Source organism: Telmatherina bonti (assembly GCF_933228915.1).
Source record: "Telmatherina bonti genome assembly, chromosome: 4".
Classification (NCBI taxonomy): Eukaryota; Metazoa; Chordata; class Actinopteri; order Atheriniformes; family Telmatherinidae; genus Telmatherina; species Telmatherina bonti.
Genome location: NC_136622.1, coordinates 26,688,102 through 26,715,969, shown reverse-complemented (window position 1 = coordinate 26,715,969; position 27,868 = coordinate 26,688,102). Strand labels below are relative to the sequence as shown.

At 38.4% G+C, this 27,868-nt stretch overlaps 3 protein-coding genes across 4 annotated transcripts in view; 1 reads left to right on the top strand and 2 right to left on the bottom strand.

Annotated features, from left to right (window-relative positions):
* The window catches only part of LOC306755241 (glutamate receptor-interacting protein 2-like), a gene marked incomplete at its 5' end in the record, with an annotated part of 35,111 nt that extends 19,707 nt beyond the window's left edge, over window positions 1-15,404 (bottom strand). Inside the window, 7 exons of the mRNA XM_079239559.1 lie at window positions 3,288-3,433; window positions 4,090-4,165; window positions 4,502-4,585; window positions 6,634-6,779; window positions 7,928-8,063; window positions 8,764-8,838; window positions 15,227-15,404. Of these exons, the coding sequence (XP_079095685.1) occupies window positions 3,288-3,433; window positions 4,090-4,165; window positions 4,502-4,585; window positions 6,634-6,779; window positions 7,928-8,063; window positions 8,764-8,838; window positions 15,227-15,404 (841 nt within the window). The remainder of the gene's footprint in view (window positions 1-3,287; window positions 3,434-4,089; window positions 4,166-4,501; window positions 4,586-6,633; window positions 6,780-7,927; window positions 8,064-8,763; window positions 8,839-15,226) is intronic.
* A 1,155-nt stretch (window positions 15,405-16,559) lies between these two features.
* On the bottom strand, window positions 16,560-19,436 carry rpl32 (ribosomal protein L32). Its single transcript, XM_079239787.1, has 4 exons — window positions 19,380-19,436; window positions 18,667-18,767; window positions 18,227-18,408; window positions 16,560-16,718 (listed from the first exon to the last, which is right to left on the bottom strand). The coding sequence occupies exons 2-4, from the start codon at window positions 18,760-18,762 to the stop codon at window positions 16,589-16,591; spliced, it is 408 nt and encodes a 135-aa protein (XP_079095913.1). The 5' UTR covers window positions 18,763-18,767; window positions 19,380-19,436; the 3' UTR covers window positions 16,560-16,588.
* Window positions 19,437-19,852: 416 nt separating this feature from the next.
* ssuh2rs1 (ssu-2 homolog, related sequence 1) lies at window positions 19,853-27,757 on the top strand. Of its 2 annotated transcripts, XM_079238756.1 has the most exons (13): window positions 19,853-19,965; window positions 20,062-20,126; window positions 22,505-22,606; window positions 23,485-23,560; window positions 23,719-23,848; window positions 23,986-24,046; window positions 25,327-25,448; window positions 25,547-25,609; window positions 25,694-25,776; window positions 25,892-25,984; window positions 26,164-26,269; window positions 26,674-26,781; window positions 26,887-27,757. In XM_079238756.1, exons 1-13 carry the CDS (start codon window positions 19,943-19,945, stop codon window positions 27,025-27,027), a joined length of 1,173 nt encoding a protein of 390 aa, XP_079094882.1. In that variant the 5' UTR covers window positions 19,853-19,942; the 3' UTR covers window positions 27,028-27,757. The 2 variants fall into 2 exon arrangements, with proteins under 2 accessions (XP_079094882.1, XP_079094883.1); XM_079238757.1 differs by lacking the exons at window positions 19,853-19,965; window positions 20,062-20,126 and adding an exon at window positions 22,155-22,292.
* The last annotated feature ends 111 nt before the right edge of the window (window positions 27,758-27,868 follow it).

Below are 27,868 nucleotides of genomic sequence, written 5' to 3'. Positions count from 1 at the left end.
CACTCATGTTCCACTTCTGTTACTGAGGCAGCTCATTTTCTGAAGTTATTTTTGCTGCTTGACACAGTTCATGGATCTTTGCCTCTGGTGCTGCTCATTTGTAAGGCACAGTATTATTAATGCTTTATAGCGTGCAATCATTGGCTTCATTATTAGTTATTAAATAATTCATTTATAAACATTCTTCAGCCTTGACAGGACTTCATGATGTTTGATGAGTTCCAGAAATTTGTCATAAGATTGTTAATGGCATTTAATCTGCAACTCCAACATTATTATGGCGTTAACCATTTACTGGATTAACTGGTTCATGCAAATGATGAAACGCTTCAGTGAAAGAAAAAAAATCTTGTGAATGTGAAGTGTTGGTGTTCTTGTTGTATTATGATATCTTTATGAGAAAGACAGGAGGAACCTGGACATGAGGAGGACCAGCATGGTCTTGGACAGCCCTCTGGACTCAATAGAGGTTGTGAGTGGAAGGAGGCTGTTGAAAGCTGACATCCATTAAGACCACTACTTCTTACTCCTGCATGAGATGGTTGTTGCACCATGAAGCCACTCCAGCAGGAGACTTTTACATTGCAGATGTAAAAATGAGCACTTCAAACATTCCTTCATCCCATGGCAACTACACTCTTTAGTGAGAAGAATGATCAGTAAATCCTTCAGCTTGTGATATTTCCACATAAATACCTATTTACAGTTCATTTAATTCATAATCTGTAGTGCATATAGTTCCTTTAAACAATTTGTTTTCCTTTTTTGGATGGCACTGTTTGTTTTTCCATGGGATTATGGACCTTTATATATATATATATATATATATATATATATATATATATATATATATATATATATATATATATATATATATATATATATATATATATATATATATATATATATATATATATATATATATATATATATATATGTGTATATATATATATATATATATATATATATATATATATATATGTGTGTGTGTGTGTGTGTGTGTGTGTACAGTAGAGATAAGATTAAAGAATGGTGCATAATGAAGAAAAATAAAAAAACAAACAAACAGTGCTACCAGAAAAAGAAAGAAAATGAAAGAAAAAATAAAAAAGAAAGAAAATAATTGAATTTTCCTTATTTTCTCTAACATGTTTTTTTTTTTTTTTTTTTTTTTTTTTTAATGTACTTTTTTATTCTTCTTCTGCACCCAGCTGTAATGCTTGTAGGGTTTAATGTAAAGTTCTTGAAGTTATTTTCTTACACAAAATGTACTATAGTAATAAACAAGACTGTACAATCTCGGAAAAAAATCAACATTGCAATTATTTCAAGCTGCGATATATACGGCAACATGAAAAAAACATAAGAATTTTCAACAGATGGCTTGCATAATACTTTAAGTTATGCCCCACTTCTGCCATTCTGTTGACAACTAGCCTGCACTGATTTGACCTCCCTTGGTGAGAAAGTGTGGTTTTGTTTGTATTTTAAAAGTTATTCTTATGTTTCATTGAGTGCTTTTATTGTGCTAGGTCCTGATTAAATGTTTCCGTCATATCATATTTCATTTATATGGACAGGTTTCCCCCGTGCACGTCCGTAGGTCGCAGATGGATAGATGAACGAATGAACATATTGAGTTTGTTTGCATCCTACATTACAATCCTCTAACAATATACGGTGCAGCTCTACAAAGAAATTTGCCCCGCCATCAGGGCTTCTAACTAATCTATCCACCTAACATTAGTTGGGGAAGATGTAATATCTTTTTCCTAAAAACAGTGGCATTTTTAAAAGTTTTCTAATTTTAGTTCTTTTTTTGTTTCTTCTTTTTTTTTTAACTTCAAAAGCGTTTATGTTAAAACAGTAAAAGTGGGAAAACAGAGCAGCTGGAGGACATTTGACTTCACTGTTGGGTCACGGTTTGTACCATAAGTCCCAGAGAGAAATGACATACAATGCATAATTCATTGTCCTCTGTTATTTCAACACAGTTTTTCTGACATTTACTTGCTTGGCTCAAGCAGAAAAGTTAAATGTTTAGAGTGGGTGATCAATGTCTCCTGCTGAATGCATAATGCTGTGATGATAGCTCTTCATGTTTCTTCTTCTTTTTGTTTTGCTGCAATGTTTTCAGAGAATATTACTTAAAATATCTGCAGTGATTTGGTTGAAAAAACATTTTCTTACATCTGCAAGTCTCTGGTAGCTTTAGTCTCAGACAGGGGGTCTGAATCCTAAATTCCCCCACACAGGAAGATAATGTGTGTCAAGTGTCCTTAGTGAGTTGCCCTAGTTTGTACCGACCAGTGCAAATTTGTGTAATCTTGGAAATTAGTCACTATGAGCAAAAAGGAAGTTATAATTAGGCTTTTATTAATGAACAGGTGACTTGTTTTACTGCTTCATGGCCAGGATTATTTTATTATTTATGTTGCATAGATTCAATTAGAATTATTAACCTTCAAAAAAACCTTCAAAAAAAAAAAAAAAAAAAAAAGAACTATGAACTTTAATATATTAATTTTAAAATGGAAATTTTATGGTTGAATAAGGTCAAGTTAGAAGTAATACAATAATTATATATTTATGCAATATGAGAATGTACTAATTTATGTTGTACATAATTCAAAATGAGGATAATAAGTTAATTAGATGATATAAACTTTTAGAAAAAAATAAACAGACAAGGAAGGGAAGAATGTGGCGTACAGAAAAACTGCCTTCAAGCGCAAAGACGTAAATCACTGCAGAAAAACTGTGCATAAAAATTTCTCTCAATATAATCACCATTTATAATTGACAAATCCATGTTATTTGTTAAGAGAAATAGAATTTAAACACAATTTAAACAAAGGAAAGACTGAAAAGATTAAAGGGCGTATACAGGTCTATGAATATTTGTGATCTTGTATTTTGATATATTTAGCATCATCAGGGCTTCTTGACATACCATTCAATTTGTACCTGTTGCTCAACCTGTTCAATGAAGCAAGACTTACAAATAAATGTAATTATTCAGTCCTAAACACAGTAATAAACTCTTAAATCCATGTCTTCAAATGCCACAAGCTGTAATTATGTTACTGAAATACAGAGTATCATTCATCCAACCTTTCCCAGCTGAATGTACTCTCAGACACGTGTGACTCCCCTGCTGGCGTACCCTGCATTAACACTCACTCATATCTAAGCAGCCACATTATTTATCCTCAGAGCAATGCTGCCTTACTATGCCTCCACATATTCCATGTCTCTGTGTGTGGAGTATATGTGTGGATGCTCACCCATGACAGAGACGTCATACTCGATCAGGAATAGAGCTTCCTGGCCGCTCTGCATCAGCATGGTCAAAGCGTCGGCATGCCTCTCTCTGTTCAAAGGCATCCCATCTATGCTTAATACTCGGTCTCCGGCCTTCAAAGTGCCTTCTCTAGAGAGATGTAGAAGGAGAAAAGGTGAAAGCATAAAATATGACAGTGCAGAGCGTTGCATGATGCTCACACAAGCGTTTAAGCACCAGTCCCAGTAAATGATTAAGCAGTCAGCATTTCCTCCCAGGTGAGATGAAGGATAAACATGATAAATGGCCATGAAGTCTTTGATGCTGAATTAAGTTTGATGCAGTGTTTTGGTGCTTTCACTTTTCACGGGGAAAAGTGCAATGGTGCATTAGCCTCAGGAGCCCCAGCAGCCTCAGCACTGCCCTTTCTGCTTTGAAGATACTTCATATTTGTGTCACAGTCACAATTTCAAGCACTGCCTGAGCAAAATAGGAAGTAACGTGCTCATACGAGTAATACCGATTCTAAGTCAATTAGATGAATATTTTAAGAATCCAACAGATAACAGACAGATGCTTTAATAAGGCACAAAAAAATGGCAGTTAGTAAAATGCACCCATTGGGCTTCAAACTCACATGCACGCAATATGAACCACATTCGTGCCAATAATTTTAATAGGTTTATTCATGCATTTGAAGCATGAAAAAAGCAAACATGCCCAATTAAAAGCTACATGTTACACACACATTACACAAACACAACATCCAGCATCCACTTGTTGATGTCCATTATCCATATCTTTACCTGTCAGCGGGACCCCCTGGCCTGACACTGGTGACTACCAAAGGACGTGACCTCCGCCAATCTTCATGAAAGCCGCCTTAACCAAAAATAAATAAGTAGATGAATTTTTAAAAGTTCCTGAATATAAAAAGTAGAACATAACTTAGGGAGGGGCAACGCCAGTCCCCGAGGGCAGAAGTTCTGCAGGTTTCAGATGTTTACTGCTCTAACACACCGGATTCAAATTACATGTTTATCTTAAACAGCTCAACAGCGATACCCATGCATGTTGACCCATTAATCTCATTCAGGTGTACTGCCGCAGAGAACAACCAAAACCTGCAGGACTTCAGCCTTTGAGAACCAACTTTGCACATCCCTGACCTATTTCTCTTCCAGATATCTGATAAACAAAGCATCGCATTCAACCTACCTCTCATGACAAACCCAAAACTGTTTCCCTCCTTGTGTAAACACACCTCTATGGTTCTGGTTATGACTCCTGAGGGGGTCTGGACTGGGAGCAAAGAGGAAATGATTGATTTGCAACTAATTACCACATAAATCCATGCATAATATGAGCAAAAGAGGAAGAGATTTTTAGAAGAGCTTGTTTCAAGTGACATCTGAGTCGTGTTAAATCACGATGTAGAAACATGATTGATGATGAGCCATTCTAATGATAAACAGCAACAACTCAGTTTCTGAGACTGATGTCTTGACCGCTGGACTCCAGGAAGAACAGATGCGTGTTGCACTGGTTAAAAGAAGTTTCAGAATCCAGCTTAACTTTGTCAAAACATTTTAGTTTAAACCTGATCTTTTAAAACAACAGAAATGTCTTTATTTAACAGTGGAGCAGCTGTGCTTCACAGAACAGCTGGTTAACACACTCCAGTTAGATTCATGTGAGTAACTCCAGGTCTGAAGCAAGTCGTGTTTTTTTCTGCGCTTGTTTTTCCTTTCTGTAGCCCAAACTAATGATCTGACATCTTACATTAGCGGAATTTGAAAAGAGCATTTAGTGATACATCAGCATTTTTGCATAGACACTAAGATATACAAAAATGCATATGATGCCAGCTGCCAGTATAAATATTTGGAGACTCTTTTTCACCTAATCTGTACTGTAATGAAACAAATTGATTATGTCAACTCCTGTTACAAGCATCTAAAAACATCCAGCTGTAAAGTGTGATGTTGGATTCATGTCAAATTCCAGTTTGCCATCAGTACCATATTTGGCCATTTTTTTAAGACGTGTCAAAAAGTTAAAATCGATTGCCATTGAGGTAATATATACTATATAATTATACAAATACTGAGCAGAAAGCAAATGAAACCAAGAAAAAGTTTAACATTTTGTTCCAAACATCTGAAAAGTTCAAGTGGGTCTCGAGATTTTCATTTCCCTTTCCTTTTCCGTGAAGCATCTTTGGACGCTCATGTTGCCTGTTCATAAGTAAACACTCCAGAATGACCATCTTATTTATCAGCAACCAGTGCATCAGAGCCCTGACAACAAAATGACATGTAGTGTATATCTCAGATACACCTGGAGCTTGAATATTGGAGTGTTTGATACCTTGTGGATGAAATCAGATTTGATTTGCCCATATTTCATTTTAAAGAGGCCATATCGTGATTTTAGGGTCATGCCGATTACCTTTGGTGCATGTAAAGGAAAAGCAGAGCTGTAGTTATCCTCACTCACAAAGCACATTTGTCCTGAACAGCCTGAAATGCCTAATATGCTGTCTAGGTTTTGCTTCCTTTTATTAACATCATCATAAATAACATTTGCATAATCACTGTTTAGTTTCACACATTTCAAACTAAATATGATGTGCTTCCAGGCCCTACGCCATTTTCACCAGTCAGCATGGCCTAGCCCTTTAGGGAGGGTTGTCTTTGAGATATGTGGGTGCAGATTATCAGTCATCCAGGTCATACTAATCTTCAGAGCTTGATTAAAGGCAAATGGTATTTTTTGTAAACAAAATTTCAGGTTATTTGGCTGGCACATTCAAATAAGAAGATGGAAACAGGATTAACTAAGCAAGAACAATGAAATGGCTTTCATCCGAAAGGGTGATGTGAATGCTTTTTTTTTTTTTACTCTTTTTTATCTCTTTGCTCTTTTTTAACCTTGTTTATGACTGGACACCAAACAAAGGACCAAGCTATATTCAAGGTGTGTAAAAATTAGTGGTAGGATGGATGAATAATCTCCAATGAACACGAGAAAGATGGTGGTTCAGAGCGATGTGTAATGGCTTGTTTGCTGTATCCCGTTGGATCAGCTTTCAAGCAAACTTTTCCAAAATGTGTGACTCCTACATATTTTAAGACTTTTTGAGGCAGATTATCTTTAGATGACAAAATTTAACGTTGAACCCTTGGAAAATTAAATGACACTGGTTTACATGTCATAAGTAACAGATTTACCAATTTCTCAGACATAAATACTGAGATTATTTACAAGTCTGCACCATGCCTTTGGGAGTTTGATTGAAAGGATTCCACTTTAAAGTCTGAGTAATTCCTTCACATAACTTCACTTACCAAATGGAGGCAGCTCATACTCCACTTCTAGTACAACTCGTTCTCCAATGTTCTTCAGTAGGCTGATAATCTCATCGTGCCGCAACTTGGACAGGTTGATGCCATTTACTGACTTGATGTAGTCGCCTACATTCAGCTGGTCACTCCTGTGGATAGTTATGAACAGACCGTTAAGGCACACCAACATCTGTTTATTAAGCAGTGAACACAGGAAGAATCCTTGTATGACAAAAGCTCCCAAATCTGCATGTTTTTGTTCCCGAATTTGCAGCCAGTTTGCACCACCAATACACAAGTATTAGCAGTCTGAATAAATGTTCTGCAAGTTGTCAGTGTGCCATAGATGCATAATTGGTAAAGCACAATAAAACATGCATCAGTGACAATGACACTAAAGACAGCCTGATTTTAAGCTCCCTTGCTCAAACCTGCAGTAAAGCGTAGAAAGCAGAATAGATGTTGAAACAGGGTGGCTGAGGGCCTGTCCTCCTCAGACACTGACATGGATGACTGTACTTGGTGCCTCATATCTGACATTCTGAGTCAACATGCCACTCACTAGAAAGCTAATTAATTAAATAAATGTACAGCCTTTCTTGCCCTTCTCACCTTTGGGCTACTGCCAATCAGCAGTTGACAGCAGACAGAGAGGCGTCTTAACCAGCGATGCTGAACGTCGTGATGGTCCGGTCTCATCACACATTCCCAGCCACTCTCCTGCCTCCTTGCGTGTGCCTCCCCCCAGTAATTTAACTAACTTTTTCACACAAGCATGAACTCAGTTGTGGTAGGATGAGCTGCTTGGAAGAATTAGAACAGTATCTGTCTTTAAACCTCTGTGGACTTGACAGGTGATGGCATATTTGGCCACGAAATTTTTTAAGGGGAGGTGTCGTTCTTACTCAATAAATGTGTGTGTGTGTGTGTGTGTGTGTGTGTTTCTAATTTCAGTCACATGCTACATCCTCACAAAATGTGAGTCTTACATTTTCTCTCCATGTGGTTGATGCTCAGCAAAAAATTTGTTTCCTCCTTAATTAATTAATGAATAACATGTATAAATTCATAGAAATAATCATACTTTCCAACTGATAACCTAAATCCCAGTTTATTCACCTGGAGATTTTACAAGCAAAGACAGTGTGTGATGGTGTCGCATTGGATCAGTATCTGATCTAACTGATCTGCTGGTGTAAGTTTGAAAAACATGCACATTTGCGGGGGCAGAACGACACGTCCAGACAATTTGTTGTGGTTGCCAGGCTTTCGCTGGATTGCAGAGCACAGATCTCACCTGGCAGCTAGTCCACCTGGCCGTAGGTTTGACACTCTGGGTTTGCCATCCTTATCGGAGCCTCCAGAGATGGTGAGACCAAGGCTGCTGCCTTCCCTTTTCATCAGGTCCACCGTGGTCACTCCTCGATACTCGTCTGCTGACAGATACAGACGCAGGCACAGATCCACAGTCTGCATTAGCGTCTGCTTGACAGATCTGGCCTGTCTAAGAGGCAACAGAAGACTCTCTTGCTGAATCCCTCACAAAAATTCTCTCTGACACACAGCCACAGACTACATTTTCTCACTCTCATTTTTTCCTTGGTCTTTCAAATCTCTGCGTCTGAGGGAATTTTTTGTGACGGGGTCAGAAGGAAGATAAGAGGACAGAATTATGCTAGAGAGGGAGGAAATGCAATGCTTTGTTTTACAGAAAGACTGGGATTTATATGAGATTAAATTGGTTTTAAAAACATGAACCATTATGAATTTGACATTAATTGATAGACATGTGGTGATATAGTGTCATCAGAGAACTCATTCTGTCCTATGGTCAACACTGCCGTGCTGTTTCATCACTCTGTGTGAAGTCTGACAAGTGTGTTTTAGTCGCCATGACAGGTATGCAATACAAGCATGTTTCCACCTTATCTAAGCATTTAAGCTTAAGATGCAACATTAAGCAAAACATGAGAGGTACATGACTTTACACACACATATACACAAACATGAATCTCAAGCGGAGATGGTATGACTTGTCATCCTCTTGAAGACTGAGGTGAAACGCATGCAGCGATCTGAGTCAGACAGCAGACAAAACCAAATGAAGACAAGTCAGCTTTGACTGTATTCTACCTGAAAGGCTGCGCCTCCGGGATGAATGTGATTGGTCAGTTGTCTCTTTGTTCCCCTTTGAGTATGGCCCTTCATCTGAGGAGACAAGGAAGATGTGTAGAAGTTTATGTAGGGACACGCTGCAGAAGTAGGCTAACTGAACATGATTGGACACGGCATGTCGCCATAGCAATCCACACCTCAATGCATTGAACTTCAGCAACTTCAGAACCTAGGCAGCATTAAACCAGCAGCTACATCCATGAGGTTGTAAATGAACCATTACAGACCAGGTAGATTATTCAGTTTTCCACAACAATCTCATAAAAGGGTTTTGTGTTTAAAACAGCACTTTTCATTTAACAGGAGAATACATTTTACAGCAAGCTTGATGAATGCACCCGCTTAAGTATGGGAATTTTGTCAGAGAAACAGCAAGCGGTTAATAGACTGTTGTTGCATGGAGAACGAATCATCATTTTCATGTCACTTAGAGCAGCTGCTATAGAGAGCAGGGAAATGTTCAATCTGCTCTGCAGAAAAACAGAATTACTTTTTCCCCTCCGTACTTCTCACCCGCAGTGGGACACATTTCTGACACACAGATTAGCAGAGCCACTGCCCAGCCAGCTGAACTTGAATGCAGCCATGCAACCTTATGTGCAGTCACAGTAATGAGGAAACTGACTTAGCATTTCTTTAAGCTTGCTCACTGCGGATTACCTTTTAAGCTGTCCAGCACAGTGATTAAACATCCCACTGCAAACCTGAAGAAGACCTGTGCCAGGTCCTCTTTTTAAGAAAACTGAAAGAGTGACTACCTTTCAGTATGCAGGCATCAAACTGACATAAAAACCATGAGTCCAATGACTCCAATGACTGCTGCACTAATGCAGAGTGAAAAAACTGGATAAGAAAACACTTTATATGTTTAATGCATAAATTAGCTGTTATCCAGGGGATGCTCTAAAAACAGTGCAACGTTATTAACAGCAGTTTGATCTGTGAATTTGGTCAAATACAGCCTCAAAGCACGTTTCTTTAAAAGACACCGTTAACTCTGACATATTCCTTTTAGTTATAAAATGACCAGACACCTTGCACATAAAAACTGATCATAGTTAATAAAACAGATTTTCAGAACTGTCAGATATTGTATAAATTCACATTTTAAAGAGGAATCAAAGTTGCGGTCGACTGTATGGCTTACTGAATCAATTACAAAAATCATAAAGTGAATGTTTCTTTGAAACTTGTCCATTCTACAGACATTTAGCAGACGCTTTTATCCAAAGCGACTTACATATAAGTGAGAACAACACAAGCACGAAATCAAACAGTAGAGGACATCGTGGGAAGATGATAGTGGACTGTCCACTTGGATGCAGATCCTTGCATGAAGTGGTACAGGCTTTTTTTTTTTTATTTGTTTGTTTTTTGTTTACTCCCTTCCCACCCCATAACATCACCTATGCTATAATACAAAAAAAAATTGTATTATTATTGTCTATCTACTAAAACTATTACAAATGCACTGCATGGACAAGAAACAAACCATTTAAGGTTAAATCACAGCCTTTGCTCAAGAGATCAGACAATATGTCAAATTGAAAGTAAATCAGGTTGAGATAAAAGATTCAATTTCAGTTTTCCTCAAATATTGTTATCTGAGCTGATTTGTAAAAACTAAACTTGGGGTAGAGTGCTAAGAGGGCATCAAGCCCACTCCTTTTCTCTCTGTACTGACTCTCCACATCTGTCCAGCTGAAGATAAAGCCTTTAGACAGCTGAGAGGTATGGATCCTTTGTCATACCTTCGCTGACCTGAAACCTCCAGGCAGCCGTAGGAAGCAGGGAGTGAAGAGGAAAATCTAGCCTTCACGTGCACACAGCTGTGTGAGTCAGGCCTCAGCAACAGAGATCTCTGTTGGACTTGCATATCATGATGATGTAAAGAACATACACATGAATGATTGTTTTTTTTTTTTTTTTTACTCAGATTCCTCCCACATCTTTCTCCAAATAGGGTGTCCAGTAGCTTAAAGGCTCACACACAAAATGAATGACACATCACAAACACGTTAGACTAGGCAAAAGTCTCTTAACCATGCGGGCTCCCGGGGGCCCTGACAGTCCAGCAGCTGTCATCGCTGTCAAAAGGCAACATTAGCTCAGGGTTACGCAAACCCAATGTTCTCCACGTGACTGAATGTTACTGTACCATCGAGCTGTCCGCCAGCCATCCTCCTCCAGTTTAAAATAACCATCACTAACCCTTAGAGCCAGGGCCGGAGTGAAGCAGATTATCAAGAGTACCAACAATGGAACAATTGCACATAAATAAACAGTGCCGGCATGCTGTCTTTGTAGAGGAAACAAGTTACTGATTCGGCAGTAAGATTTGCTGGTGAGCAAAAGTAAAATCCTGACATCTTGTGTGAATATATGTAAAGTTAATCCACGCCATTTTTAAATCAATGCACCGAATGCCATCCCTCGTTTAACCAATCAGAATGTAGGTTAAATATGGGGACAGGGATGACAATGAAATCACAATTCTATTTTCAGATGTAAAACTTTATTTAGAAACTGGGTCCAGTTTATGTTGCTACATCTGCTCCAGTTACACATGATAAGATGCTGTGCCGTCCTCTCACCTCTAAATTTCGAACAGTTGTGCGTGCAGTCTACTGATGTACAATGTTCATTTCGGGTGAATAAATGGTGAAAGATCGGCTGCCTCTCAGAGGAACAGCACATATTACAGATAACCAGCCCTTTGAAGGGGATGAGTGACGTCTTTTTGTCTCAAATACAAGCTGTCTTTCCTTGACTCTAAAATTTCAAAGCAAGCTTCTCTTACCGATGCTGTTCCTGGTGTCTCTCCTCAGACCACAAAGCATGGCTGTGGTTAAGCCAGCTCAGCTGCCCTCTGGAAGCTGGTCTGTATTTAGTGGGCAGAGTTGAGGGTCCACCTGAGGAAGAACCACCCAAGAGACCAGGTCTCAGGCGCTCAGATAAGATAACAACAACATCTCCATCTCTTCACACCTTTACTAAGTCCAACATTTTCTTCAGCTTTGCTCCTTTTTGGTGGATTCTGGAGTCTCCTGGTCTCCTCCTGTTTAAACTCAGTGGATGATTCCTCTAAATCCTCCCAGATACAACCACTGTCTGCTGAGATCTTCTATAAAGTCAAAAGCAGGTAAAGAAATGCTGGTTGCCCTTTCCTTGCCATGTCGCGGTGGCCCCGTTTTGGAGCTGTTCTTACAAATCGTTCATCTGTTCAGCAGAGATTTTCTCGTGCCCTGTTCATACACTCCCATGAGCTCACACATAACCCTTCTCTCCCCCCCTCTCTCTCCGTGGTTTGCTCTCTTCCTCTCTGCCAGAGGGGCTCAGTGAGGCTGGCAGACACAAGAGTTACTCCCTCCCCCTCTGCATACAGACACATACACACACTTTACTCAAGTCAAACACATCCTAAAAAAACCCCTCTCACCCACCCACCCAAGCAGAGTTCACACACTGAGATTAGACATGACAAAACGGCACACATCCTGCACACTCAACTCTCAGCTAAATTAACACCCCCTTGCACATTCATTGTCAGGCTCCATGTCATGTTTTTTTTCTCACATACAGACTGCATGCCTATTACAGAGCACGAAACCACTCAGTGTTAATTTCTCTCATTCGCATACGCAAGCACACATGGTGGAAAATGCATATGTAAAATTCCTGTGCAGAACAGCTGCCTCTGTATCTGGCAGTAGAGACTGATTGAAAATACTGTGCAGCAGCTGAGCACAGGTGACACATTCCAACTGTGATCATGTGAAAATGAATACAGTTGTGGAAAAAAAAAAAAAAAAAAAGATACAACTACTTTCAATTCTAAGGTTTTACATGTCAGAACAAACTAAAAATAAGATAATTAAATAAAAATAACAACAGAAAAATGCAAAGCACCTGGTCTTGTTCAGGCCTGAAAACAAGGTAGATAAAATCCTAGCTGAATAACGACACATAACATATTGTACTGTCAATTAGACAAAAACTTGTCGTAAATAAAGGAGCGTGTGGGAAACTAAACACACCCAATGATTCAGTGCATTTAACTTGTAAGATCTTAAGCTGCAATAACTGGAAGCAATTATTTTCTGTATGATGAGTCTCACTGCAGCCTTTCACTCAGGTTGAGGTGTGGACTTTAAATTGACACTTTTAGTCCGTTTCAGCCAGATAGCTTCACATTTGTCTGTAGAATACTTTTGTGTTCAGGAGATATGAGATCTCCTCAGTAGCTGCAAGGTGCCCAGGTCCTGCAGCTGCAAAACAAGCCCCAATCATCAGCCCTCCACCATTGCACTTGACGGTTGATGTGAGCTGTTTGTGCTGATATCAGATGTGGTCCTGTGCATTATGGATGAATACCTACACTTCTGTCCCATTTGCTTAAAGGACATTATTTAGACATGCTGTGTTTGCTCAGATATGAGTTTGCTAACTCATTATGTTTACAGAGAAAAGCACCGTTTTCCTGTCAATATCTTCAAACTTGTTTAGTTTTTATAACTTTGCTGTAATTATATTTTAACTGAGGCCTGGAGAGTCTGAAGTGTAGCTCGTAGGTTTTCCCAGCTTCTCTGAGCATTTCAGAGTCAGATCTTGGGGTAGGCCTGTTGGCATGTCCACTCCTATGTGGACTGGCAAATGCCCTGAATGTTTTCATATGATGAATCGTTCTCACTGTAGAGTGATGGAGTTAAAATTGCTTCGCAGTGGCCTTATAACTCTTCCCAGTCCATTGAGCAGCAGTAATTACCAATCATAGCTAATCATTTCCTCCTTGGCATTGTATTAACACACACCTGAATGCTCCAGACGAGCAAACCAATGAAACTGGCAGGCTGGGCTTCCTTTTTCACATGAGACAGAATCATATCCAACAAAAAGCAAAAAAAGAAAAAAAAAAAAGAAAGGAGAAAGAAAAATGGCCAAATGCATACTTACATTTCAACAAAGTCCCTTAAGCAGGTTTACGGGGTCCTTTTCTAATTCTCTATCCAACTGGCTCCCTGAGCCTAAACGCAGAGGCACTTATTGTTGCAACTGTGACCATTTGTCCTGAACACAAAACCTTAGCGCGTGCCACTTTCAGACCGCCACAGGCAGCCCCCATGAACCTCATCTGCCTCATCTTTGCTTCACTGCAGACAAACTGTTGTCCATTATAAATTGGGGAGAACAGAAATATCATAGCACACTAAAAACACTGAGGTTAAAAAAAAAAAAAAGAAAAAAAAAGAAAGCAAGTCAATGATACCGCCTTTGTCATGGAGGCATTTTGATCAAATGAAAGAGATCATAAACAAACAGTTTCCATGTTGTTACCCGTCATTGCATGTCGTGTAATTAGTCAGACGTTCCAGTGGACACAATGCTCCTTGGTGTCGATAATTTCCTTTGAGACTTTTGTCCTTAATACCCCATTTACAGTGTGCAGAAGCGTCGTCTTTCAGAGCGAGACTAATTAATTTCCAGCAGAATCAGGAGATGAAACAGTGCGTTGGTCTGATTAAATAGAAAACCCTCCTGGGAAAAAACTGGGATATGTTTGGCTATAACCTAATGATAAAAAATAAAAATAAAGAAATACAACCAAACTTTGTCAAAACAAAACATTAACATTACTGCTGCACGATAATATATTGATCAGGAGTAGAGTTTTGCAGTGATGATGGCACACAGTGGCTGAGGTTTCTGAAAAATTGTGATAAACAAAAGTGCAAAATATATGACTTGTGATTGCCTTTTTACCCATAAGTAGAATAACTTCTAAAACTAGTATTTCACTTAAGATAGAGAGGTGTGAGTTCTTCAAGACTAACTGACAGACTAAACAACTGTCTACATGCTGGCTAGGTGTCCTTGAGCAAGACACTGAACCCCTAGTTGTCCCCAGATATATCGACTGGGGCATTCACCCATTGTGTGAAAATGTGAAGGTGCCATGTGGTATTAAAGCGCTTTGAGTAGTCAACATGACTTGAAAAGTACAGTCAATTCACTATTTACCAATATACCAGACAGGGAGGCCTGAGCTCACACACCTTCATCAATCAAACTGACCACACTGCCATCTTATGGTGATCAACTCCAGCTGCAGGAGAGAGGGTGTGAGGAGCTGAACCCCCCTGCCAACCGGCACCTATCAGCATGTGGCAGACAAACAGCAAGAGAAAATGCATGTCTCAAGCATTCTTGTAAAATTCTGAAGTGGAAAAATATATTTAAGTCCAAGTAAAGCATCTTTTTTTTTTTTTTTACTGATAACAGATATTTTCATGCCATTTTAAATCAAATGGAAAGTATACATTTGTAAAAACTGTGGGATGTTTTAAGACAAACTTGCCAAATTTAAGTAATTTTAAGTCTATATAAAACAGCTGTTTCTAGTTTTCCTATTGGTATTTTTTACCTTTAGTTCTCCCTCTGATGATGCCCAGGCGACACCTGAGAGAAAAAGAGAACATCCTCCTCTTTCCTCCAACTGACCGGCTGCTTTTCCTCAGGGAATCTGTCTGAGGAAAGGCGAACAAGAGCTGTTTGGGAGTGAGTCGCCCTTTTCCAAACACTACTCTTGCTGACATGTTCATTTTCTGACCAGTGAAAAGGAAGCAATTATTTATGTCCTCTTCCTGACGCTTTCACCATCTCATAGACGTTCCAGTCTCTGCCCCGCTGCTCTCATGATGTCCTCCCCTCTCTGGAGAACATCCAGTCTTGTCAGGTGAGTCTTCCAGGCCACCTCATCAACAAAAAACATATGCAGGTTCTTTAAATGAGGAGATATTCAGATTCAACACTCTATGCTTCTTTTTTTTTCTCCCCAAAACATAACTCCTAACTTGCTTCCGCATCCAAGCAGCCACAAGCTGACTGGGTGAATAAACGTTCTGTTTTCGCTTCTCTGGCAATGTCAATTCAGCAGGAACAGATGGCAGAGTGCTTGGGGCTGTGGGGCACAGCTTGCCTGCCAGAATGCAATGGAAACTTTCTCTGCTGGGAGCCGGCTTTCAACATTGTAAAACAGTATATAATCTGAGATGGTCAACTCAAGGCAATGCCTTTTGACAGCACTCACACACACCTTTATCTGTCATATGAGCATGTTAAGAGGGAGAATTATCAAAGTGCAAAATATACAGCAATGGAAGCTGCACACTTCAGAGGCTTACATTTCCCTAAATTTCTTTTTTGAGCTTTTCCATTTTATGAATTAATGTCATTAATTAAAGCCATTAATGTATACACACACACATTGAAATTACTTATCTAAAATTGGGTATGTCCATAATTATATAGGTAAACCGTCTAGTGAGATCTAGCACGTGTGTTTGAGCATTACTAGCAATAAAAAGGAGTGAAAAACCTACTAGACCCTGCAGTGAATACAACCCACTCCATCACAACCACTTAGCATCATTTAACAAATTGAACATGGGCAAACATTAAATGCTCCAACTGGCGATAAGCTGTTTTCACCTTTAAAATGGACTTAATTCAGCCGTCAAATTTCAGAACCCAGGTCAAACTTTGTGTTTGCCTATACAAATGGCCCAACTTCTTCCCCTGGCTGAAATGCAAATCTTGTGGACAAGCCTTTGTCACTGTCAAAACACTTTGAAGCCTCAGGCTGGACATTTATCACATTTAGTGATTTTCAAATCCATAGAACAACCCTGCAGGTTTTTGCTTTATTACCAAAATGTGGAGGGAAGAAAGAAAAAAAAAACTGCAGCCAGTTTTAATTTTAAACAGTTTATTGTAAATAACCAGTTTATTCATTCTCTTCGCTCCTGAGCCTGGCGTTGGGGTTGGTGATCTTGATTGCCAGCTGAGCTGCCCTCTCCACAATCAGCTTCCTGTTCTTGGAGGACACGTTGTGGGCGATCTCGGCACAATGAGTCCTACAGAAGCACAGAGAGTCACTCATTGTAAAACCTGGACAAGCATTTACTGAAATGCCACTTAGAAATTACAAGGCAAGACCAAGTATACACAAAACAGAACCACCCTTTTATGAGAAAGCTTTTTCTCCACAATGTCATGGACATCCCTGAATTTATTGTTTCTTCTGGAGACTGATTACATTTCTAGCCTCAAAAAGCTGCTGGCAGACGCACTGGAATTCTGTCACTGTCCACGGTCCCCACCTAGGGGATGTGTCCGTGGTCAATTCAGTAAACAGGCAGAGCTAAGCTACAAAGTTATGTAGGACAATTTCAGTAACACATCAAGGTCTATGGCTTGTCAATACAAGATAAATCCTGATCTATAAATCCTGAACTTGCATCTGAGACCGTTGCAAAAGGGTTGGTCAAGGTGCCAGAGTGATAATTCCTTTTAAAGAGTAAACTTGTTTGTCAAAGAACAGAACGAGACAGTGAGCAGAATGACAGCCCATGAGGGGTCATCTGTGTCTTGCATCATTTGCTGCTTCCTTATTTTCTAAAAAAAAAATTTATTACAAGGATAGAATGCAATTCTCCATTAATTATTTTTAATCAATAAGGCAAAACTACTGTCTCGTACAACTGAGATAATTATTTCATGGACCTTAGCAAAAAAAGGTTGGTACTCAGCCAAATGACTGAAAAGAATGTAGTAATATGGTAATTCTAACAAACAAAGCTTTGACAGTAAAAGATTTAAAGTAGCTTAAAACTATTTCATTTCAAACACAAAATGCTGCATGGAAACTGTTCAGTGTTACTAGATGTCAAACTATAAAAACAGATCCATGACAAGCTAGAAGACTAGCTTTTCCTAAAACACAACAGCTGACCTTACCAACCACAGGGCGAAGAAGATGCTACTTAATTTCATACTCAAGTACAAATGGCAAACGACTATGAGAATGTTTGAATGAAAATACCCCACCACAAATTAAGTAACGAACGATTCAAGTACTAACTACTATCCTACCTACTTAAGTGAGGGCAGTCTCACAAGTAAAATACATGTCAAGTGCCCACTTACAAACTGACCCAAATATGATTTTGGATGCAAGGATCAAACATTTCTTGAAGTTATTGGTGCAACATGATCCAGTGGTGTCACAACAGCCCTTCAGAGGATCCACATTTGGACACAGATATTCAATCCAAATGAATGAATATTGTGTTAGTCATTTTGGAGTCAATAACAATCTTATGAAATTCTCCCACTCAGCCGGTCTACATGCAGCAATCCAGTACCTCCACATATTTGATGGTTACTTTTTACAGTGACAGAGCGAGAATGTGTTAACTATTTCAATGAAAGGGACCAAATTATGTTATTACATTTAAAACATGGAAAAGTAGTTGCACACAACCTGTATATGTTCTTCCTACCTACTATTAAAAACTGAATTTTCACTAACCAAAACATCCAACATATAGTTGACATTCTAACATTAGCATTGCCGACTTACTTGTTACTCATCATCAAGACCTCAAGCTCTTTGACATTGTGCACCAGGAACTTCTTGAAGCCGGTTGGTAGCATGAACTTTGTTTTCTTGTTGCTTCCATAACCGATGTTTGGCATCAACATCTGACCCTTGAACCTCCTGCGGACCCTGTTGTCAATACCTCTGGGCTTGCGCCAGTTTTTCTGTTGAAAGTAGTAAAAGATGTTTATGAATAATAACTTTGGTCCTGATTCAGGGATAGGTAACTCTTGTCCTCTAGAGCCACAGTCCTGTAGGTTTGAAAGGTTTTCCTACTCCAACACAGCTGACTCAAATTAAATGAATCAAACAACTTATTAAGTTTTGTTCAGTGATGTATTAATTTCAATCTGCAGTTCTGCAAGTTTCTCCAGTTGCCTACCCTGCCTTTGTCCTAGTTATCACTCAGTATGTGTACTTACCCTAATTTTAACATATCGGTCCGACTGGTGGCGGATGAACTTCTTGGTCCGCTTCTTGACAATCTTGGGTTTTGTTAGGGGCCTGAGGGCTGCCATGGTGACTGAGAACAAACGGACAAGATAATAGATCAGTATCTTGGTTAAAACATTACATTTTAAATACCGTCATGTTGAAATAAATATATTAACTTGAACTAGAAGGGACACTAATTTATGACTAGACGGGAACATGAAAGGGTTCTGCTGGTGCACAGAGTCCGTGCCAAAGGAGCAACAGATAGTTTGACTTTAAAGTGAGCTTCAAGATGAGCGTGCTAATGAACATTAGCAAGCTAGCATTTATAGTGCAGCTTGTTTGGCTAGTAGCAAGTCTCGCTAATATCATTAAACATTGTGCTTGGTCCAATTGCAAAAAAATGTCAAAGTATATAGTTTAAAACTGCGTATCGGTGTATTTTTGAAGCACATTTTTCAGAACGTCACTGCAGGCCTGAATGCTACAACGCTGCTTGCCGGGGTGAGGGCTATTAGCCGCTAGGTTGCTACAGCAGAAGCACCTCGCTCCAGAGCAACCTTATTGAGACAAATCCATGGATGACAAGAACAATTTTATTAATCATGTACAGGGTGTACGCCAATAGTTTAAAAACCATGTCAAGGGCGTTAGATTATGTCCAATGGTACGTGGATTGAGTTAGATTGTCTCGACTCACCCGCCGATGTGTGTCCAAAAGGAACTCAAGCGACGGCGGAAAGAAAGAAAAGGACTTCCGCAAGTATGGCAATGACTTATGGGTAATGGGGTTTATCTGAAATACAACAGGCTACTTTACGGTACAAATACACAAATGAAATGCCACATTCTTCTCCCAGACATAAACACGTATCTGAGTCCATTTATACTACATACATTGAGTTCCATCACTTCCCATATAGGCTTAAGCTGCATAATGTATTTGTGAACACGTGTTTTCACATTTGTCATTAAAAATTGATCGGAGTGCGCGCTTCCTGATATATGAGAAGATCTGTGTTGGTTTTGAACGCATTTAACAGTAAAAAAAAAAAAAAAAAAAAAAAAAAAAAAATCTATGTTCTTTACTGCCAATAGAGGAGGCGTTTGATGCTGCTTACGGAGGTGTGGTGTAATAAAAGGTATGACATCCAGTCACAGTCACATGATTGTAATATTTCCTCAGCTTGATTACAACTCCTGAGGAGGAAGACCAAAAAACGGTTTGTATTGAAAGATTTAGCTGTGATCCGGTGCTCTTAAATGGAGCACCAACCTATCATGAGGTGAGCGTGGTTTGGTTGTTGGAGGTATTTTTGTTATTTACAGCAAACTTAACGGAACGCACTTTCCCCTAACTTTCGTTTCCCCGTTACTCGCAGCGGGCAAAACAGAAGTTATGGGATTGCAAACCCTGGTTTTGTACCAGCAGCGGAAGGTTCGGCAGGTATGATCCACGGTCATGTTGTTTGGCCTTTTACACTTGAAGGAAAGCTACTTTTAACAAGTGGTTTATTAAACGCGTTGGAGCGTAATTGCACGCTTCCGGGGTACAACAGTGACACGCGTCAACGTGAACGTTCTTTGATGAAAGTGGCTATTAAAACATTGCAATGAGAGGTTTATACCAGCGATGGTCTTTAACTTTGCTGATCAAACTATGCCAAAATATCATTTGCGTAGCCTGTAGTGTAACAAATATAATTTAAGGACTGCAATATATGTAAATTCAGGCACGTGTGGTTGAAGGGGAAATGAGGATGTCAAAAAGCTAAATCACGCACTTTAGAAAGTTCCATTTGGTCAGTCACGGGTCATGTTTGGAATGAAATTATTATTTTTGAACAGTTATAAAAAAAGATTAATATGCATATAAATGCTCAATAAAAGAAGCAAGGGACCTCACAAATGATAGATACTTTAATAGTAAAAGAAAACTTCAAATAGTAAAACATCAAACTGATTTTTGTCAGCAATAATGTCTAGATAAGAGACAAAAATGCTGAGTATTTAAAATATGACTGAGAGAAGCATATGGGGGAAGAACTACATAAAACTGGACTTCAGGGAATTAAACTTTTGAATGAATCTGTCATGTGGAAGCAACATTGAAAAATCTTTGAAGAACTTTTTACTGTGATCATACTACAGATAAGATTTGGTAACTTTATTTCCTGTTGGAAATTTTGGCCATGCAAGAATTTAAATTAATTTATGCAAGAACTAATGATCATTAGACAATATGTGTAAAGTACAAATGGCATCATTCAAGGTAACTTTTTTTAAAGAATATATTTTTACCAGGATTTCTAAAATTGACATTTTAGTTAAGTTAAAATGTATCATATATTTTTTTAGAAGGATAACCCCTTGAAATGAATCAACACCTTTTTTCCGTAGATGACACAACAGCGTTTATACAAATGACAAAAATACAATGCATAATGCAATCACAGCTCAAGTTCCAGGTTGGGCTGAGGAAGTTTTAAGGCCAACCTGGAAGTTACACAGTTTTGAAATAACTTGTGGTTACTTGTTATCAAGACACACAACATAATGGCATCCATCTAGATTTTTTATTTGTGTGGAGAGGGCAAGAATGGATCCAATATCACATGCTCAGTAGTCTAATTTCAGACACTTTAGTGCATCAATAAAGGCTTTATCAACATAGGTCAAGGAGGAAAAGCATTAAATGCTTCATAAGTCAACTTTGGTGGGAATAATAGCTTTATATAGCAAAACGAAGTAAAACAAGTGTACTTAACAGTTGTTCTACCCAAGAACAAATGTTTTCTGATTGCAGACCACTTTTTAAAGCAAGCAGAGACTTTGAGTGCTTATGTAAAGTATGAAAAAGAGCAGCACAATATTAAAATGGACTTTTGTTAAATGAATATTGTCACATAATTCCCCACCAAACCGATGCAGCGGTGATTTGTAACCAGAGCCTAGAGTAGAACAAAATTTTGAGCTAGTGCTATGCTGGAATCAACTCTTTGCTGGACCATAAAAAAAACAAACAAACAAAAAAAAAAAAAACATCTGCATCAGCTGCTGGGTCCGGAGACCAGCTAAACATTAAGACTGGCATTTATGAAAAAAAATATAGAACCAGCGCAACATTTAATTAATTTAATTCGAGAGAGAAGAAACAACAAACTGACTTGTTACATAAATTTGAATTCAAAACAGCAGAAGAAGAAAATCAGCTAATGGTTTCATTTCACTCATACACAGTGTGCTGTATTCACAGAGGTAATTTTCAGATGGATTTCTAAACTGTACAATGTGTGAACTCACCGTTTCGTTGCACTGCTCACCCCTCTTATTTTTAGTAAGTGGTACAATCCTGGCTTGTTCCCACACCTGATTGGTCACATAAAATCACATAAACATGCGGGTTCCGTTCATTGTTGCGTTGGTTTAAATGGCCCGCAGACCCCGCCCACCGTACTCGCCTCTCTTGGGTGGAAATGGTGTGGGCCAAGTGACAGCTTCTGACAAGCGGATGAGCTGCGTTTTCCCTCATTTTCAAAGCTCAGGTCACAGTTGACTCACCACTAGTGTGGTTATAGAAAATAAAAAATGTATACTAACATGGAGGGACAAGGTAAGTTACCTATTTCCCTGTTTGAGGATTAAAAATAGGTATAGTTAGACACTCCACCTGAGTTTCTTGTACAGAAGGGACAGACCGCAGTTTTTAATCTGGTTTTCTTTGTTATTCTTTAAGTACGTTTGAAATTCTTAAGATTTAATGGAACTGAAAGTTAAGGAACGGGTCTTCTGAAAGACTAAACTGGTTATTCTGGTTTGTTTTAGCTATGTTCGCCCCACCCACAGCTGAGTCCCATGGACCCAGTGCTCCTCCGGCCAGCATGTTTGACAACGTGCCCGGATACGAAGGAACCGTGATGGGAGGAGGTACAGTATAGAGCACTACTTCATCGATACACCCACCCAAAGTGTATTGATGGAACCAAGCCACATAATTTGTTAGTAATGTAAATTTAAAAAAAAAAAAATCCCTTGTGAATAGAATAAAAGCATTCATTAAAACTTTTAAAATGTTTTAAAAGTTTAGTATTATTATGTATCATTTTTTAAAACTCCTTTCTTATTCTGATTTACAGTAGTGTATTTTTCTTTTAAAACATTTGTATTGTCATCTGCTTTTTTCCTTTGAAAATTTCACCTTTCTTAACATAGCAGTTATAAACAGGTAAAAAGAAAGGATTTGGAAATAATAATAATTTTTGCTGCTATTTTTTCCATCTTCCATTTTTCCTCAGATAATGTGTTCCGCTTCCAGGATTTGTTGATATTTATTTAATGTCATTCTTCCCCAGTAAAAGATTCTATGTGACACAGGCTGAAACACAAGCACAGAGCATTATAGTCTTCCCCACGCTTACAAATTTATTCTATGTAAAGTGTGCACCATCAACCCGCAGGACTTTAATAAATACGTCAGGTTTAGTTTTGCATGGCCCTGCCAGCATGTGTGTTCTTCATGTTTGTATCAAAGACGCTACTACATTCTTCTTACATGAATACAGTTTAATCCGGTTTGAGGCCCTGTCCTGTATTCTGCTCACACAAAGCTCAAAATAGCCAGCTAACTTGGCTTCACATTGATTACTTAGGCTGGGTTTTGTGTGTTGTACTTTTCTTCCCTCATAAGTTCACTTTAAAAGAGTTCCACCCAAATATGTCTCGGAAATATAAATTGAAACTTAGTATTTAAAATGTTGTTTGGTTCAGTATGAAATGGTAACAGAACCATTTTAAATCTGCTGTAGGTGGATTTCTGCCACCTCCCATGCCTGCTTATCCAGCCCCCCAACCTGCTCCTTCACCTGAACAGCCACACTGGAGGTAACGTTTGTTACATCCCTTGAAGCGCGGTTTCCAGGGATATGACAAAATGAAGATTTTAATATAAATCAATTTCAGAGACTCAGCACTACAAAACTGTCACCTCCTTTCTAAAAATTATACTATGTGATATATTAACAATTTTTCCTTTCTGGTAGTATCCCATCTATAGATGAAGATACTGCCCGGGGTGCCTTCGTCCTGTTTGCCTCCAGTAAATGCTGCTACAGTTCTGCACCTGCAAAGGATGGTATCATCACCAGTATGGAGGCATTTAATACATATAGGGTAAGAGGATTCTGTTTGTATGAAGATGCTTAAAAAGCAGTCAATGCAAGTTTCATGTTTTAATTTACCCTGTATGACAATTTGTTGTAGATGGAGCAAAAGCAATCTCTGTTTTTTAATCTTTAATTTAATTTCAGTACCGCCTGGAAACATTTACTGAATCGAGGTCCACAGAGTGGAGTCACGAGCCATACCATGGTATGTTACCATGGTTTTAGCAGCTAACAGTCTCTCCCTTGCTATGATGTATATTTTCTGTCTAAACTTTAAAATAGAAAAGTCAAGTCATCTGAGTTTGAAGCGACATTGCATAATACTGGAAAATGCACACATTGTTATATATTTTTTTATCTTCTTATATATAGATTTGGAATAAGAAACTATACAGGAATATTCACTAGATAACATGAATGTGTCTGTTTGGGAAGAACAAAACAGTTTTCACACAAACACTGGAGGTTTTCAAGAGAAAGTTTGGTCCAAGTTGCTGAGAGGAAATGGCTGTGTAGTGCATAAGAGAAACAGATTTTCATCTTTTGGATTCCCTCACAATAGGTTTTGCGTTGCATCAGGTTGCTTAGATCTAAGAGGTTGGCCATACCTAGGACTAACAGCTGTCAGACGATGTTACAGCAGTCATATGTCTGAGGATTAATGCAGACAGAAGAGCCAGGGATATATTTAAAGAGAGAAGACAAAATAAATGTTGTGGAGCCAAAAGAACAGTTTTTGGAATATTATAGAAAGCTACCGGTAGTGGTCATGTTTTGGTCAGTAGATGATGTACTCTGCTGTATTTCTGACACAATTAAACATAGCTTTATTCTTAATAGTAAACAGCACTATACAGTTAAATAATTCAGTCATGAAAATGAATGAAAATTAGAGTTCATTTGTTAACTCACCAATAGGTTATATCAGTTGCACCCTAACCCCAAACATTTAAATGCAAACAACAACAAAACACAAGCAGCCAAAACAGCAACATGCTTGATGTTGTGTCGTGACACAACAACTCCTTCCTCTGCACTTGTAATTAATCCTTGTACTTGTAATTAATTATTTAATTAATAAACAATTAATTGAATTTCCCTTTGGGGATTAATAAAGTACTTTTCCTTTTCAATTTTAATTTTTTAATCCGTTAAAGCACTACGTTTCACAATGGTATACTTTCTCAATCAACGTGGACATAATCTCATGTGTATTGGTATGTTATGTTGACTTGATGCTTAGAGGGACAGATGCAGACCTGAACCTGCTTTATGATAGAAGTCCCAAGTCATTTACAGCAGATCCTTCAGACCTGGGGAGTTTCATGGTTAGCTAAATGCTCAGCCCTCCTTGACTTTTGCCTTGACATATTTTAGATTCTTTTGTGGTGCTTTGTGGTGCACGATTGTTATGAAAAGATGGTCATGGCATGACTTCTTCTCGTGACCAAATATCTTTCTAATATGTTGCTTAATTCGGATCAGGCCAGTCGGTGGACGCCTATGTCCAGCAGCCTCCAGGGCCTTGGGATGTTCCTGCTAAGCAGCCCAGTTTTTTTGTGGAAGATAAACAGTGTATCAAGGTTCCCTACACATCATCTGTCAAGGTATGTTTGTATAACATATATTGAAAAAAATATTCATTCATTATTCGTGAATGGATCCTCAATCAAAGGAATATGAATGGAAATAATTTAATTAACAGGCTTGCCACAACTGTTTGGGAATGGGGCGAAAACCCTGCACCCAGTGTTCTGGTATTGGTAATGTAAGTGTTTCCTGTTTGTCTCAACATAAAAGTCAATGCCAGACCTTTGTTAGTGTAACAATTTCTCTATTGTTCCCCTGACAGAAAGTTTGTTGGGTGTGCAACGGATCTGGTTATCGTCATGGAGATGATCGATGCCACCACTGCCAAGGCAGAGGAAGGGACAAGTGAGCATTACTCAGAGATTTCTGATAAAGCGAGAGCAACAAGAGAACAATTAAAAAAACACAGCAGTGTCAAATGCTGAGGAATTGAAAGGATCACAACATGTCTCTGTTACAGCTGCATTCACTGTCATGGACAAGGATCAAAGCAATGTGATGTCTGTCATGGAAAACAGCAGCTGCTGGTGTACATCAAACTCACTGTGAAGTGGTACAGTTTCTCAACACTGTCTTTTACAAATTCCCAACAAAACAAAAAGTCTTTCATTATGATTTGAAAGTAATCAACGTTTCAGCATCAAGTTTTTATTTGTCAAAGATATGGTAAGTGCTGGTAAAGTTGATCTCGGTCTCCATTTAAAAAAAAAAAAAAAATGTATATGCTTGCAGGACGAACAACTCTGATAACTATGTTGTGGAGCAGTTGAGCGGACTTCAGGTGGAAAAGATTAACACAGTTTCTGGGAAGGAGCTTTTCAGAGACTCCAAGTACATGGTAAAAACCTGTTTCTTCAGTGTGTAATGAAAGACCTTTTTGCTCTCTCACTTGGGTCTCACTTCAGTTTGAATGTGGTTTAATCTTGTCAAGGATACTGTTGAGTGTAATAGCTGCCCACACAGAATGTTTCTCAGCCATGTTCTTATAAATACAGTGATCTACATAAGTTTTGCATGCTCTCATCACTCTGAAGAGGTGTGACAACAACAAAAAGTGGGTGACTCCATCCTGTTACATGGATGGAAGCTGCTAAATTACTGCTTTCTCTTGGACTACTGGCCTCCCAGAGATAATACTTGCATGTCTTTGCACCACTCACAGTAAAATGAAATGAAGTAAATTCACATATTTTAAACCATGACAGTGATTCAGCACAACATGTCTGTGATTGCTCTTTGTAGGTGTACCCTCTGGTAGGATTTCCAGACCCTTCAGTGGTGCAGGCTTCACAGCGCCTTGTCAGTGATCACCAGGGAAAATACTCGCAGACATCCCGAATCCTTCAACAGGTATTCATTTTATATTATTTTTTAATATAAGACAGTATCTTCTTTATTAAAAGATAACTTTGTTTTCATGTAAAAAATGCTCATTTTCACTCTTTTTGTTTGCAGCGTCAAATCATAGAGCTGATTCCAGTTACAAAGGTCACCTACTCATGGAAAGACAAATCCCACATTTACTTTGTTTTTGGAAACGAGTTTAAAGTTAGTGCAGATGACTACCCTGCTACCTGCTGCTGTTCTATAATGTAATCACAGCAGTCGGTTATGGAACTTGTTTTACTTCTACTTTTGGAGCCATTGACTATTGAAGTCCACTCTTCTTACTTTTAAATAAGTTCCTGATACTCTGTGATATTGTAATTTGTGAGCATAAACAGAACATAGCAATTTGTATAACACTTAAACCAGTTGAGGATGTGAGAAGGACTCATGTATCAAATGTTAACATTGAGAATATTCATTCTTTTGGCATGGGCAGCTTGCTCATATGTGGGGGCTCCATAAATGTTGAATGATAAATAAAACATGCTGCCTTTCAGTTTAATTTTTTAATGAAAGGAACTACTAAATCTTCAAATATGTATTACAACAGTATAGTTTCTTAATAAAATTGAGGAGGGAAAGAGAATTGAACAATATATTTTTTTAAAAAGATCACCGATAAAAGGGATTGGTCCATTTTGAAATTTAATAAATTGTCCTTGCACTTTTTAATTAATTTATAGATTTCAGACTTAATTGGCTATTTTAGAGTTTTTGCAAAGCATCTCACAGTTTTCTAGAAATGGGATTTTATAGATATGAACTGAAACATCAGTGGAACCACTAAAGCCACTTGAACAACATGTAAGCTAATATTTACAAAGCCATTTTGACATTTGTGTTTTTTATGTATATGTATACCACAAAAAATAATTTGCACTAGTATATGGTAATGTAATCAGTTTTGTATGGTATCAATAAACACATTTGTTTGCAATTTTGGCAACACTAATGCATGTTTTTTAAATATGTGCAACATTTTTTCAGGCCTATCTGTAATACTAAGCACTTATTTGATTAAATACAATGTTTTGCTGGTGAGTTGTGT